The sequence below is a fragment of the Melopsittacus undulatus genome, chromosome 3, assembly GCF_012275295.1.
Source record: "Melopsittacus undulatus isolate bMelUnd1 chromosome 3, bMelUnd1.mat.Z, whole genome shotgun sequence".
In the NCBI taxonomy this organism is placed as follows: domain Eukaryota; kingdom Metazoa; phylum Chordata; class Aves; order Psittaciformes; family Psittaculidae; genus Melopsittacus; species Melopsittacus undulatus.
The window spans coordinates 17,991,030-18,007,650 of NC_047529.1; the positions used below are offsets into that span (position 1 = coordinate 17,991,030).

General features: G+C 39.1%; 1 protein-coding gene across 1 annotated transcript in view; it reads left to right on the top strand.

Annotated features, from left to right (window-relative positions):
• The window catches only part of CDC5L (cell division cycle 5 like), a 34,026-nt gene extending 22,340 nt beyond the window's left edge, over positions 1–11,686 (top strand). The window contains exons 15-16 of the mRNA XM_005146418.3: positions 9,318–9,530; positions 11,216–11,686. Coding sequence (XP_005146475.2) covers positions 9,318–9,530; positions 11,216–11,320 — 318 coding nt within the window. The 3' untranslated portion in view covers positions 11,321–11,686. The remainder of the gene's footprint in view (positions 1–9,317; positions 9,531–11,215) is intronic.
• Positions 11,687–16,621: the final 4,935 nt, after the last annotated feature.

Sequence of the window (16,621 nt, forward strand, 5' to 3'; positions counted from 1 at the left end):
ATTTTTTTAATGAAAAGCATAGCACTTTAATGAACAAATGAATATACAATGAAACAAGCACAGCAATTTTTTTTTCCTAACCCATTCTCAGCAATGGTAAAATCCACCTTCATTTTAATGCTTTTCCAAAGAAAATTGAAAGCACTATCAGTTGAAATAGATATTTTAATGGGAAGTATCAAACAACCTTAATGAAAACCAGGAATATTAGCTCAGCTTTCAATACCCCAAGATACTTGCTTGTACTCTTTAACTTCCTTTGAGAGAAGAGTAGAAACTATAAAGTAGAGTTTGCCAGCAACAGGAGCTGATGTTGGTCAGCTTTTGGGGCTGCTTTTTCCCTTTCATATTGTACTAAGATCATTAGGAAAAAAAACATGACAGTTTAGTGACATTTTCTGGAGACAGCTGCACATTGGGTAGTCACTGTTTAATACTTCCATATGGGACTGCTAGCACCCTGCAGATCCTGTGCTAAAAAGCCAGCTATTTCTAGTGCTGTCTTCATTGCTCAGAGATTTCTGTGTGGATTGATGGTGTGGACAAACAGACGTTTTTCTCTAATTGGCCGGTTTTCACTGCGTGAATGATTTAGTGATGGCAGCCTTGTATATGTTGACATGACATTTATCTTTCTGAGATTGATGGTGATATCACAAACAGATTTGTGCTGTTACTGATGAACTTGAGGCAAAGTGGAGCAGTTGTGGAGAGCTTCTGTTTGGCTAGATATCCTGTCCAGGATTCAGCAGCAGTAATGTACAACTCAGCAATAGTTTTAATACTGGAATGTACTCCTCTGTATTAGTAATATTTTTCACTACCTCTTTACTTGGAGAGTTTTGGACTCTGAATGTGTTACTTAATGTGGCTTAAGAGTGTTACCAAATTAGTATGTGAACTTTTTTGCATTACAGATGGGGAGTTTCAGGTCTATCCAAGTGAATCCCTGTGACCTCACTGTGTGTCAGTGGTGCAGTGTAGATTTGCTTGAATCCTAGTGGAATTTTCTGATCTGCCCAGTAGCATCTTAAAGTCTAGTATACTTGTTCAAGGCTAGGTTACACTACAGAGCTAGTAATTTCAGAAATGGGAGTTTTCTAATGCTCAAAGTAATTTGCAATACTTGTACTCCCCTCTTTTCCAAGCAATATATTTATAAAGAAAAACATTCCTACCTAAGGTGTACATTAAACTAGGCCCCTTATCAGATGAAATGAGGTAGTAGAGGCATCTATTTAACAAGCTAGTTACTTCCATTTCTAGTTCATAACATAGAAGCTTCCTTCCAGCATTACGTTTCCTTTGAAGACGGTTCATAAAGTTGGCTTGCAGCATAAAAATATTTTTATTAAAACTGTGGTAGTTACCATCATCATCTCAGTTGCTTCTTGAATTATAAACACTATTGAAAGTTTACTGGGAAAGAAGCTTTAGTTACACTGTATACACAGAGCATAGTAAATTATCTTTTCTTTGCAGTATCCAAGATACACCAAGATGATAATCTACCTGACCAAAGTGTCCATTTTTGCTTTTAGTTGTAGCCCAAGTCCTCTGAATTAAATTACATGAAACCAGTTGCTTAGCTAGAGTTTTAGGGATTACCTGGTATGCTCCACTACAACATATATCACTTACTAGTTTATTGGAGACTGTTTTAATTTCTTTCGAGTTTACATGCTTCTAAAGCTTCAGTTTCTTTTGAGTTTTTGGGTGTGCTGTTACTGAGAAAACACCAGGAGAAACTAAGAGAATGTGTATGATTAGGAATAGAGAAATTACCCTCTAAAATGCAGTGAAATCTCTCAGCAGTCTGCTTTTACGGTCACAAGTATTCATTTGTTGCCTGTGTTGCCTTTGCAGAATATGCTTTTATTTATAAGGTCTGTTGTGAACGTAAGTTGGCACCAGAGGATCACCTATGAGGGATGTTAGTTGTCCTCACTGTCAAGTTGTTCAGAATCTGGTAGAGCTGACTGTTTATACAAGACGACTGTTGCAGTGTCTGGTCTCTGCTTGATGTACAGTTGATCATCAAAGTAGGTGTATTTAGCAGTTCTGGAGGGTATATACTTCTCCTGCGTAATACAGATATATGGCATATCCCTTAGGAATTTACTAGTGCGTGAAAACACTTTTACTGTATACAAGAATGGTTATCATACAGTTTGCTCTATAGCTAGGATGTTTTAACATTTGACACATTTGAAATTGGCAAATGTGATGACCGTATATAAGAAGGGCTGGAATTAGGATCTGAGGAACAACAGGGCTCAGTCTGACCAGTGAAAAAGACCTGGGGGTTCAGTCAGCAGTCTGCTCAACATGAACCAGCTTGTGTCTATGTGGCAGAGAAGGGCAGCAGCATCCTGGCCTGTATTGGATAGTGTGACCAGCAGTGTGACCAGCAGGACTGAAAAAGTGATTGTCCCCTTGTATTCGGCAATGGTGAGGCTGCATCTCAAATCCTGTGTTTAGTTCTGGGCTGGTCATTGCAGGAATGATACTGAGTTGCTGAAGTGTGTCCAGAGAAGGGCAACCAAACTGGTGAAGGTTCTGGAGCACAGGTTATGAGGAGCAGCTGAGGGAATTTGGGATGTTTAGCCTGGAGAAAATGAAGCTCAGGAGAGACCTTATCACCTGCTACAAGTATCTGAAAGGAGGTTGTAGTGAGGTGGGGTAGTCAGTTTCTTCTCTCAAGTAGCAAGCAATGAGAGGAAGTGGCCTCATGTTGTGCCAGGGAAAGTTTAGTTTGGATATTAGGAAATTGTCTTCACTGAAAGGGTTGTCACCTGGTGAAACAGACTTGCCCTGGAACAAACTGCTACTTATTTTTGTCTGACTGCCACCTACAATTCACTGTAACTTTGTACACATGCTCTTGTAACTCTGTGGTAATCTGGATCAGTTCACTGAATTGCCAGCAAACGAAGTAATTTTAGACTAACCAGCAGACCCCTTTCCAGAGGAGTTGGATATTGGATCAGCTTAGCTATAATATACATCACGTCTTTGCTTTCTGCATTTCAGAGTATTTATGAGACCTACAGTGGAGTTAATGCATAACCTATAATGAGGAAAGTAATAAAAGTTTTTGTATTGCCAAGGATAACTCATGTCTACAATAAGAAAAAAATGACAGGGAAGATAAATGGATTTAGCCAGAAAGCTTGTGTTTTCTTTCTAGTACAGGTGAATGTGCTTTGCCTGTTTTTGAGCAAGTCCCGTGAGTTCAGATTTGATACACCTTATTTTAGCCTCCTACCTAAACAGAGTTGCAATTGCCTTAGGTTCTCTTCAGTAAAGATGAAGCACCTCCTGAGAGCAGCTTGGTCCATTTTAGGGTTGAATTTCCCTCTGAGTTTTCTTTCTTATTTTTGTTGTTATTGTTGGGGTTTGTTTGTTTGTTTTTTATTATTAGGCATCTACAGCACCTCAGAGGAGCAAAACAAAGCTAAGTCTGAGGAAAATGCTGCTAGTTGATTTCATAGCAGTTCTCTTATTATTGACTTTGGGACCTTTGAAAGGAAGCAGATAACTCAGTAAGAGGGTTCTTCATATTCTTTTTTCTGTGATCTTGCCTATGAGTCTGAAATCTGTCTTCAAATTGGATTGTTGTGCTAGCCTTCCAAGTCATCATTTTTGCGGTGCTGCATAACTTTGTATAGAAAAAAAATAAGTCTTTTTCTACATGTTCTCAGTCTAGGGTATTCCCAAACATTAGAAATGAGCAATAAAATAGTTCTTTAAAAATAAGCTTAGACTGCATATTAGTTACTTTTTTCTTTGGCCAGTTTTCATAGTATGGTTGGAGGTTTTTTCCTTCCATGTCTTGATGGAAACCATAGATTCCTCTGTAGTGGTTGGTGAAATCAGGATTTCCTAATTCCAGCCTGTCCTAATGTGAGCAGTGTCAGAACGTGTGAATGTCAGGCCCACATGAGTTGCTGCTCACTAAGTAACTTGCTTCATTTATACCTACTGTTAGCTGCAGTACCAGTAACTCATCATGCAGGCTTGTCATGGCACTTCTGGTATGTATTGAGGGGGAGCAAGGCAGTTTGTTATCTTATTGCATGACCTTCCACAAGACTGTTAGCCTTTTCTGTGGAAGAGACCAGTCCAAGAACTCTGAGCTTGCAGTGATAGGTTTTGTAGGCAACTGCACTGGGCTTACTGTCATATTATCTTATCAGACACAGTAGTAACTTGTGTTGCTTACAGTTAATCAAAGCTGTTCACCCGAGGTAGTTGTTGGTGTCTGTGATCATACTGGGGGTTTTTGGTTTGACTTGTTCATCGGTTTTGGGTTTGTTTGTAAAGAGTTTTCAGAAAAGCTTAGTGACAATAAATTGTTTGATGTTCTTAAACGGTGCTTTTCTAGACATGTATCTACTGTGATTGTTATATATGATATCACTGATAATATTGCTAGTCTTAGAAACATTTCTGAAATAAAAATATTCAAAGTGGGCTTTAATGTCATCATTGTAGATCAGCAGTGACTGCTAACTTATGTGGTAACTTTCTGGATTATTCTAGTTCTAGATAGTTGGATGCTGTGAACTTCTGTGGGAGCATTTCCTTTTATGTACCCTGTGCTGTGTTTACTGAGCAGTCCTACCAGTTCATGTTATGACATTTGAAAGCTAATTGCCATAATTTCTGAAACATAGTTCACATGGCGATTGCTCTTGGGTTTTGTTTTGACTATGAGAATAGCTTTTTGCAGATATCAGTAGGTTGTAATACATAATCTATGTAGCAAAGTGCAATATAAGAATTTATGTTGAAGCTTCCCTATTAAACTGGGGAAAGGTAACTTTATATTCCCATGCAAGCTTTGAACATTTGGTCTAATTTCAATTTCTAAGTTGCAGTTGCTCACCAGCAGTGCCTTAATTTAAGGATCACCTGTGACCAAATCTTTCCATGAAAAAATTTTTTGTCACATGAAAGTTACATGCTCTGTCCCCTTTTGACTGCTCTGCTAGTAATTAGCATCTTTTCTTGATGATCTTCATACTCCTTTGTGTGTTAAGTAAGCATCATCTTCAGTGTCGCAGCAGCGTACTGAAGTTGTGTCAAGCCGTGGAGTGGTTTCAGTTGATGAGTTGAGCTGATGTGAGTGTTGATGTCAGTTTGATAGATTGAGACCATGTTGTTCTACTCTGGAAATGCAATTTTTTGTTTGATAGTAACCCCAAGCCTCAGTTTCCAGCAGAGTTGACTATTTTTTTTTTTTTTTTTACTAACTCAGAGGTAAGAGGCAGGCTCTACAGAGAGTTTTGCCTGGTCAAATGTAGACAGATGGAGCAGTGTTTCAAGCCAAAAACTGGAAAATTCTGTCCAAGATCATGGAAGTGGAAAAATATTTTTAAGTAGAGCAATTTTTGTTTAAAAACATGCTATTGTAGAGTGCGCACTCAAGCTTATAAAGGCAGATTGTACACAGAGGATGCCCCAGTGTTACAATCATCATTGTCCCTAGGGTGGTTTGAAGTGCTGATGTAATCTGGTGTTGGGCAGATGACAAGGTTGTCATCTGAGTGTGCATTGTCTCATTCCAGCTACTCTGCCTGACTGAGCCAATATGAGGCAAGTTCACAAACCCTGCTACTTAAACAAAGTTAATCCAGCTCCTGCCAGCAGAACTGAGTATGGGAGGGCCTCTTGTGGGTCTGAGGTAAGGAAGGAAGTTATAGTAACATTTGGAGTAGTCCTATATAGATTCTAAAAGTAGCATATTCAGCCAGTGTAGCAGAAGCTGGCAGAGGATTTCTCTGCACAAGCTAAGCAGCTTTATAATATGTTGGTTCTCCAAGGTCAAGGAACAAGTTGTTTTACTTTTAACTATGGCCCTGGTAAGAACATGCAGCAGTTTTCTGTCATGTTTTCTATCCATCAGGCATGATTAAGAAAATCAATGAGAAGACAAGAGAGTATACTCCTGTTTAAGGATTACCAGAAGTTCCAGATTTAATGGACACAGTCAGTAAAGGGAAAAACAGTGCTTTTGAACTGAACTGAGGAGGGTGTCCTCAGTGAAATGAGGAATGTGAAAATTCAGTTTTGAGGGCACTTGAGCCATTCCTTCCTCAGAGTCAGTTATTCTTAAATCTTTCCCGGTGGGTGTTTGTTCTCATAGCAGTCTTCACTGTTCTTTGTTGTCCTTAGTAAAACCTTCCAAATAACCAATAATTCCATGCCAAATTGAAATCCCTCTTCCTTTCTCAGTGGACATAAGAACAGACTAATTTTTCACAATGATCTCTGGGATATTTAAAATACGTTGTTGTGTCTCATCTTAATTTTCTCTATTTTTTGTAAGGTGGAGGAAAAAAACCCAAACAAAAAACCAACAAAAGATCTACCCTGTTTTTTCAGCCAGTCTCCCTTTTCTAAGTCATGTTTTATAAACCTCTGATTATGTCTTTTGCGCTGTTCTGTTTTCTCTTGTTTGGATCTCTAGTGTAGTACTGAAAATTGAACACAACTCTACTAAGCCTGAGGAAAGGCTTTTTTGTGGGGATTTGGGATGGGATGAGGATCTCATGCTTGCCCTAACATCATATATCATCCTACCACATGTCTGTACATTCTGTTCTCATTTTGCTATAGCTGGTACAGAAGTCAGCAGAACTAAAGTTGGCCAAGGAGCAGCACAAAATAAATAACAAAGTGTAGAAATCTTTCAAAAGTCTTTACATTTTCTGCTAGGTTCAAATGGTTGTCAGCTTTTAGTGAAATCTATTTCTTAGCTTTAAGCAAATAATGTAGACTACTGTTTAAACACACCTCTTCATAACTGCTTGGAATTTTTAGCTTGGTATCTGATCCTTAAAATTTTATGAAGCTTGAACTAAAATTATATGCAGTTGTTGGCATTAATGCAGCAGTCAGCAATTTTGAATAAATAGTATTTGTTACAAAAGCTAAGACCTCTTTTTGACCTTTTCATAGTAGGTCCTAAAGTCTTGTAGTTAGGACGGAGGAGGAAAGGTGGTGAGTGTTCACATTTCTCTCTATAAGCAGAGAAGGATGAAAGGGCTGTTATTTCTTGTGTAGGTACTTGGGAGCTTTTTTCTACCCCAGTAGAAAAGCGAGGTCTGAATAGCAGTATGAAACCTAAGGAGCTCTGGTAGTTGGAAGTAAGAATCTATATCCAGATCAATTTAGAGATACCAACTCCAGTTCTCATTGTCTGAAAATTTCAAGAGTATTTAAGTAATCAGGGTCTGATACTATAAGAAGTATTAGAACTGAACTCGCTTTTTTTTTTCTTGGAGAAAAAAAAGCTTTATTATATCTCATACATTAAAACAGCACACACTTAGAGTGGGATTGATCCACCTGACCTTAGGTAATGCTGTCTGAGCAAGCCATCTGTCCTCCCATATTAGCCAGTGAAGAGCATTTCAGTAGCATGCTTCTTCTCATTCTGAGGCCCTGGATCAGATGATACATGCTTTAGAGTTGCCAGTTTCTCTTCTGATTATGATCTTGGGCAGCAAACTCAGATGTTGATGTCTAAAGCTGAGAAAAGTGAATCCTAGCTCAGGTGTGTAAGTGTGAGACCATCCCAGAGAGTGAGACAGTACTGCCACTGCTACTGGTGATACTTAGAGAATGCAGGTAATTCAAGACTTATAACTGCAATGCCTCAATCCAGTCACTTTTCTGTATGGTGGAGATAGTGCTTATAACTGTATTTCAGGTACTCGGTATTTAACATTTTATTAGAAAATCTGGTTATTTGACAGATCATCCGTCAGGACAACAGAATAGTTGAACTTTTCTAAATGGTCTTTTTTAACCTGTTCTAGGAGACTGAGATTCTGATTGCAGCTTCATTTCACACCAGGCATACTTTATGTTTGTAATGCTGTGAAACAACATGGAGCAATTGATCTTTGTTACATTAGACCTCTGTTATAAATAAAATTCTGTTTGCCTGTGCATCCATCTGTTCCACGATCTCTAAATGTCAGTGGCTCTCAACACATTTTTCATCCAAGAATCAGTAATTGGAAAATAGTCAATTTACTGCACAGCTGTATTTGTTGTTGCAGTAATAGCATATTATTTACCACTGGAAACATTTAAAGCTTTCATACTTTTCCATCAGAGAGTATCCTCACAAATCCCTAATCTATTTATTTAATTTTCTCTAGATTTATATAAATATTGAAAAAGAGACGCCTTTCTGTATGCTTAAAGCACCTTGGGCATAGCTTAAGTCTACATTGCAAACAGAAACTGAAAGGCATAGCAGTCTGCGTCTCTCTCCCCAGGAGCAAACTAGACAGCTCAGAAAGTCACATTTCTCTTTCACTCACCCATTAACAGTTTGCTCCCTTGACCATTCACTTTGTTTATCTCTGCACCACCTACTAAAACTGTTTCAAATGAGTGAATAAATTGTTAAGAAGTAGGGCATTTCACAGAAACATACAGCTGTACGATAGAGTGTGTGTTATTAAAATTGGGATGATCGAAAGGTTCATGAAATGTATTTTGCAATAGCTTGGAGTGTAAGACTGTGATGGCTGCACTGGTCCTAGTGGCTGAGGTTGTCTGGCTGACTAGTTACAACTGTAAAGGGCAGATTGGAAAGTAGTTCCTTCCCAATGCAGTTTAGTTTAATCGGTAAAAGATGATACCTTGGGTAATTGTAGAGTTCAAAGCAGTGAAACCTTCTTGGTTTTGGTTATTCACTGTGAGTCCTTTGCATATGAGAATGATCACCAGCAAAGCTTTGACATTTTAAGAAATGAGGCAGGGTAGGTGATTCAGCCACTGTGGTTCTCAGTTTTAACATAGAATCACAGAATGCCTTTTTACTCTATGGAATATGATTTAAATGAATGTTGTTAGAATAGACAGAGGGATTGAAAGACATGGCTGCTTTTGCAGACTAAGAATATAATTTGGAAAAGGACGAATGTAATACCTTGATTTAGTTTTACTTAGGCATAGAACATCTCCTGTTTAAGTGGGATGTGGCCTAGCAAGTTGTCGTGTGACTTGGCTGCTTAACTCAGCGACTGCAACGACTCCTGTCTGTAAAGCGGTACTCAGATCGTGTGTCATCACTCCTGTTTTGACTGTTCACCCCCCAGAATAATCTACATTGTAAGGATTTTAATTCAGAAATTTAGGTTTTTGTAAAATCTGCAGTATGATTTGTTAATAGAAATCGAAGAACTCAGTCAACTTGATAGAGTTCCACAGATATATTTTTGCTACTTTTTTCTTTTGTTTGGTGTTTGAGTTCTGGATAGATAAAACAATTCTTGAGTTCTTTCTGACAGATAAACAGAGGTCACATGACAACTGAAGCAAAGAGGGCTGCCAAGATGGAAAAGAAGCTGAAGATCTTGCTTGGTGGTTATCAGTCTCGGGCTATGGGCCTCATCAAGCAATTGAATGATTTGTGGGACCAAATTGAACAGGCACATCTGGAGTTACGTACGTTTGAGGAACTGAAGAAACATGAAGATGCTGCAATCCCTCGGAGACTGGAGGTGGGATTCCTAAATGTAACATGTTAGGTCAAATACAGGCACTTTGTGGAAAAGATGTTTTTTGAAGGCTCTGAGTTTCACAGCCTGAGTTTGTATCAAGTTTTTAATGGTCTTTTATAATTATACTTTTGGCTATGACCCGACTCCTCTGCTGTTCATTTCAATATCAAAGATTCTGTGATACATATATTAGAAGCTGGGACTAATCTACTAGTGTGTTCTTTAAATTTGTTTTTATTCTATTTCCTTGTGTGGTTTATTTTCTTAATCTTCTACAATGCGAATCAGAAGAAGTTCCATATCTATCTTAATTTAGCTTGTCTTGTTTTTAATTACTGTCAGAACTTAAGGTAGATCTGAAACTTGTCTAAAGCCTTCTACTTCCTTAAAAGTCAATGGACCAAATGCCAACATATGCTACAGGAGATTCTCCTTTCTTTTCGCATGTTAATTATATTACTCCCTGAACCTAACATTGTCATTGGACTTGCAGATGGGTGCACTTTTGGTAAGCCAGTACTGAAATTGAGTTATTGTACTGATTTAAACATGGGTCTCTGTTTCAGAAGCTGAGCAGTTGTTCTGTAGTTATTGTTTTGAGCCATCCTCAGTGTTCAGGCCATTTGCTTGTGGTCCTGTTGCTAACTAACAACATTTACATGTGGAGCTCCTGATAATGCCACCTGCCTTACTGGCCTCTAACTTGTTGGCATGGCTTTTAAGAAGCAAGAGAGCTCTTTCTCTTAAGCAGCCTTAACTTCAGCCAGGAACTAGCAGAAATAGAGTCTGAGATACATGAAAACAGTGCCTCAGACCCACTTCTCTTAGTTAAGGATCTCCAGGATATTATATGCTTTATTTGACTAACGAGTCAGCCCTCAACCAAGATGTAGTCTTAGGCTTGTTGCTTTCCAAGAAACAAGTACTCATCTGAATGCAATTTTTCCTTGAGTCTCAGATCTTCCCAATCTCTTGCTAAAAAAAAGATAAAATATATCCATTCTTAAAACTGGTCTCATGAAGACTGTTTGTAAATGCTCATAGATGTGTTTGCAAATTCAGAAGTGATTGTTTTAGTGAAAGTTAACAGTAAAAATGTATTAAATAGCTTGATAGCTACTAATAGCACCTGGTATTAGTAAATGGGACTTTACGTGGGGATAATCCTCAGAATACATTTACTGCCTCTCCCGAAACAAAAGTGAAGGGAGATGAAATGAACTAGCAACTGGCAGTTTTAGAAGAAGCAGTAGTTCTTCATGCCTTGTGTACTTAGTAGAAGAAGGCCTGTAGAAGGCTGTGTTGCAGGAAGCAGGGTTGATTACGAAGGTTACCCAAAAAATGTTTTGAACAAACTCATGGAAGAAGAATCCATGGATAACTATTAAATTCAATACTTGTGTCAAGTTTCCTATTTGGAATCTCTCCTTTTGAGGCATTTAATATTAACTGTTGTCAAAACCAGGGTAGAATACCTGACATCTGAAATAAAATAACTGTGATTCTTGATAGTCTCCATCAACTGCTCTGTTTTACATTTATATTAAAAATAAGTAATCTTAGTGATGTCTTGTCTCAGTTCTGACCCCTTCTCTGAAGGAACTAAAATATAACCCTTTGTAAAGATCTTCATCATGTGACCGTTGGAAAAACTGACTGGTTTCTTAATTATGTTTTCCTTGCAGTGTCTGAAGGAAGATGTGCAGCGACAACAGGAGAGAGAAAAGGAGCTCCAGCAGAGATTTGCTGACTTCATGTTGGATAAAGAGACATTTCAAGCAAAGTATTAAAGCACAAAATTCCATTAATCGCTGATGTAACATTTTTAAGGTGTACAGATACTTCTCCAGCAACTCTTACCTACCGTATTGCAGAAATCAAATGTAGTCTGCTCTTTGCATCGTGTCAAGTTTTGTCCATTTAATGGACTATTCAAAATGCTCTATATATGAATGGCTTTGGCCAAAATTAAAAATAGAATTGAAATGGCCAAAATTTTATTAAAAAAAAAAGAAATCACTTTGCTATGATTTTAGCCATGTCTTCATTTGCTAGGGTTATCCCATTATTCCTAGTGTTTTATCAGTCTTGAAACTTGTAAGATACATGCCTGCAGAATAATGTCTTTTGAATAAACTTGGAATGTTAAAAAATAATTAAGATATAAAATGCCTGTCTTTCAACTAAAATCGAATCCTTCCCTATCCCAGGCCTCTTGTGTTTCTGGTAGATTGTCTTTCTTCCCTTTCTTTGCTGCTGCTTTTTATTTCCCAAGGCTGTAATTTGTAGTAGGAAAGACCTGTGTGGGATAATTTCGGTCCATGTAATAATCTTTTCATGATGCCTGTTCCTTCCATCTGGTTGATGAACCTTTTTCTGCTTTTATACAGTGGGCAGAAGAGCTTGGGTAACATCACAGATCTCCTTTGGCCCAGACCTTGTAGATGATGGTTGTGGGGGCTACATCCATACTCTTACACATCACAAGCACTGGTCCTCAGCTGCTTGTTCCTTTCAATTTTTAGAATTGTCCTTTGCTCTGTTCTGGTTCTGATCAGCTCATGTCTTCAGAGCACCTCCAGGTCACAGTTTGTGAATTAGTGTAGGCCAGGGACACTGGGAATGCTCAATCACCAGTGGGGATGTGGCCAGCCCTGGTAGCTTAACAGCTGTGTCTGTGCTGTGCCAATTAGCCTGGGAGCATCCTGGGAACATAGTTTGTTTTACTACTGCAGACATGAATATTCACAAGGTTATCACTGTGTGCTGTCATTTAGGGGTTTGTGGAGTACATCCTGAACACATAGTGCTTTCGATCCTTGGTAGTGTTTTCTGTTGCTCCTTGAGAGTTGGTTACTCATACTTCATTGCCCAGAACAGCTGTGGAATGAGTTGGAGCAAAATTCCCTGATTACTACTCTCTACATTTCAACAGGTTTTAATTTTCTTGCTGCTTTGACTATTCTGAAGGGTAAGGATGGGATCGAAAGGGATGAATGAATTATTTGCTATTCTTTAAGTACTTTTCTTCTAAATCTCATCCAAAATCTTTCTCCAAGTACTGTCTAGTCAGACCACACTTAAGTTTGATGTTACTGTTGAAAATTTTGCCAGCCACTCCAAATGCTATTAATACAAGCATTTACCAGAGTCAAGCATCTCATTAGAGGATTGCTTTCGTATTTTTATCTTTGTGGAGATGTCCTTCACTTCTTCAAGTATCCATGTTCTTTCCAGCTCTTAGACTTTGGGTCTTTTGAGTAGTTGTTTGTGGAACTGCATAGGGAAAAAGGCAAAACTGTGTTCTTAACAGCACAAAATTCAGCAATTAGATACACCTAGTTGTATGCATCAACAAATTTTGCTTGTAGGTAATTGAATTTAAATGAAGACTTTGCTGTCTGCAATTTTGCCGTGTTACAGAATGTCTTTGTTTAGGCTTTGTCCTGGGGGACACTGTCAGGTTTGTGGTCCTGTGTCTGTTTATGTGCCATCCATGTTGATCAGTGGTAATGAGATTATTTTAATTTCTACTGGTCACTGGTAGGAGCAGCTACACAGCCAGCCTTGAATATCTTTCCCTTTACTCACCTAGACATCATTCTTCTGAAGTATTAATGCAATTATAGACTACATTCTTCTAGAAATGTGTTAAATATTTAAACCAGAGCACATCTGGAAAGAAGTATTAAGCATCAATCTTTTAGTAGATGGGGTATTTTAGTCTGGATGGTGATACCCAAAAGGAAAAATCACATAAATGCACATCATGACAGTTCTTGTGGTTATGTGGTAGCTAGAGATATTAAGAGAAAAGCCTGGTAGGCTTACCAATACCACAACTACAATTATTTCCTTTCTTTTTAGGGCTGCAGCAAAACCTCTTTGAAGTTTCCTGTATTTTTGACAGCTTTGGAGCAAGACAGGTATTCAAACACTCTGCCTTAGCAAATAGTTTTTAATGGCAAATTTAGAAGGACTGATAGATTACAAGAGACTTTTCATTCTTAAAACCCGTACAATTAAGCAGTTTATAGTAGCAGATAAGAATTTTTTTGCATGCAAAGCAGCAGATACAACGTGGTTATATTTGAAAGGTGTCTACAGGAGGTTTATTCAGTGTTTTCTCCAGCTCAGCTTGTTTACACAGTGCTTACACTGTTTTCCCTGTCTGTAATCAGAATTTTGATCAGAAGTTTCTGCCTATCTCAATAATGAAAGAAAACTAGTGAAAGAAAACAATGTCTCTTGCCTCACCTAAAGCTCAGTTGTACCTTGGTTTGACTTCTTCCCTGCTCTTGGCTCGCAGCCAATTCTGCTGTGAGCCAGAGACAGACGGTTTTGGTTCAGAAAGTGCAGTAAGGCCCTGTGGTGCTTCTGGAGCTCAAAGAGCTCAAGTTACTGTGCGGGTGGTGGGGCACTGGAATGGGTTGCCCAGGGAAGTTGTGAATGCTCCATCCCTGGCGGTGTTTAAGGCCAGGTTGGACAAAGCCTTGGGTGACATGGTTTAGTGCAATGTGTCCCTGCCCATGGCAGGGGGGTTAGAACTGGATGATCTTAAGATCCCTTCCAACCCTTACTACTCTATGATTCTGTCACTACTACTGGAGTCTTGGACCATTAATTTGCAGACAGAAAATATTGACAGAGGTGTGACTGTGGCACCACTCCTGCCTCCTTTTCCAGAAGTATTTCAGTGCCACAGGGCAGTAGCTTGTCACTGTCAGATGCTTGAGGTGTTTTCTGACGTCGGTTAGTCCTGGGTATCATTCACAGCCTCATTGCCCACTCTTGAGTCTTGGCACTCTTCAAACTTCACACTGGATAGCCAGTGCATGTGTCCGTTGGATACAGAGAGATGTGAATGGAGCAATAGAGCCTGGCTAGGACATCCCCAGATTATGGAATTCAGGTGTGGTAGCTTAAACAGGAGCGCTTAGGAAATTCGTTTGAATCTGAATGGTGGTAGATATCAATGCTTCCAACAGCAGGTGGTGACAGAGCTTGGGCTTTCTAGATCTCTTTCTAAGACCTAGGTCCAGTTTATGTCCAAAACAATGCTCCCTGTATCTTTGTATAATAAAGACACTGAAACACTTTGTAAATCTGATGCAGATGTTTGGTGGACACTAGAGTGTCCAGCACACCTTGACACCAAATCTTTATTTTAAGCTTCTGCTTTGGTCTTTGTTTCCAAGAACAATAACAAATATAACCATAAACACCACAAACTAGTTAACAGTTTACTGCAGTGGGTAAACCATAACCTGACAGAGTGACAGAGGTGGGATGGGGGTTGTGCTGTGTGTGTTAACAATTATTTTTAGAATTATTTAACATTCTCTTTGAGAAATTTCTTCATTTCCATTTAGCATGCCAAGATATATCTGCAAGTCTTTAAATAATTTCAGCTGATGATTTTCCTCTCTTCCTGCCATTTACATATTGGATCAATCCTGTAGCTGGATCCTGCTTCAAAGTCTGTGGAGTTGATAAGACTGTCATTGCTTCAATTTAGTTGGATACGGGTCCCTGAGAAAGCTAATAGTACAGTAGCATTAAATTATAACAGCTGAGTGTTTTATCCATATACACAGGCAACAAAAATCAAGTGTGAGCTGGAGGTAAGGGGGAGACTTTTCTAAGGCACAGGAGGTTCCCTATGAGAAATCCAACAGAGCTGGAGTCAGCTCTTCAAAACGTGGCAAATCTACACTGAAACGTGCACTCTTTTGATGTTGTAATTAGTCACTCCAGCTGGCAATGGCCAAGATACACTCTAGTTCTCTGGCTTCCTTAAGTAGAGACTTAAGCAGTGCCAACAGAAGTAGCATCTTGTCTTTGGCTGTTGCTGCTTGTTCTGCTTTTGCATCCTTGTTTGCTGGTGCAAATGCTGGAGCAGCCACATTTGGTTTTAGCTATGTTGATCCACCTTAGTTGTGCAATTCGCTGTACAGATGAGTTGGGCCAGTTTTCGAGGTAGGAAGTGCAACAGAAGGTCATAGTGAGGCAGAACTGCCTCTGTCGGAGGCTATCCCACTTCATTGTCTGCTTAAAGTGACTGTGAAACATGGCCTGCAGTGCTTCAAGGCAAGTAGCTAACACGAGGCAACCACCCACAATTAGGCACTGTAACTGATGCAGCTGGATCTGAGCCCCTGATGATAAATGCTGGAGATTCATGGGTTTTTGCAAACATGGCTTGAACATAGATTTCTAAATAAAATGCATCCAAACCCATGTCTGAACTTTTTGTTTTGGCTGCAAACTAGCTAGCAGTATCTTTAACTAGTGTGTGAACTTTGGCTTGCCTTCGATATCCCAGGACACTGATGTTGCTGGAGAAGATGACATTATTGTGGTCTGGACTTAATCTGCCTCACATTCATCTTGGGAATCCAGCTTGCAGTTATCTTCCATACTGTGGGTTCAAAGCAGCACCTGTCTTCCAAGCCAGATTTAAAAGTGAAGTATCAAATAGCATTTCCTCTGTTTTCTTAGTTGAGTGAAATGCATGTTGAAAAATAGCCAGATACTCATCTAAAAGCAAAGTATCCTTATAACTGTTTCCAGACCTGTACTTTCTGCCTTTCTAGGACCCCAGCTCATACCTTTGCTTATGAACAACAGAACACCTGGTTCTGCTGGTCTTGAAGACTTAAACTCATGTTAACTCACATGGGAGTGAGATCGGACCCTGATTCAGAAAAGGACTCAAAAGATGTACTTAAAATGTATGTAAACCAAACCAATCCATCCCTCTATCTCGCTGAGTACATACAATTGTCCCACTGCTTTAGAAGTTCAACCTGTTCTCTAAGCACTTTGTCGAATCAGGGTGTTAATAACTGCAGCAAAGGGGAGTAGCAGGGAATAAAAAGGAACTTCACTTTTTGGTTGCATACCGGCACTGTGAGTCTCTCCTCTTCTCTCCAACTAGCCTATGGCTCATTAATTTTTTGATGTATTTAAATGAGGTGGCTTTAACCAATTCCTGCTGCCTCAGGCATAACTGTTATCCTCACAGTAGGTGAAAAGGTAAAGAAGTGGGTGCAAGCAGTGTTTTACAGCATCAATTCTGCTGCTGGTAT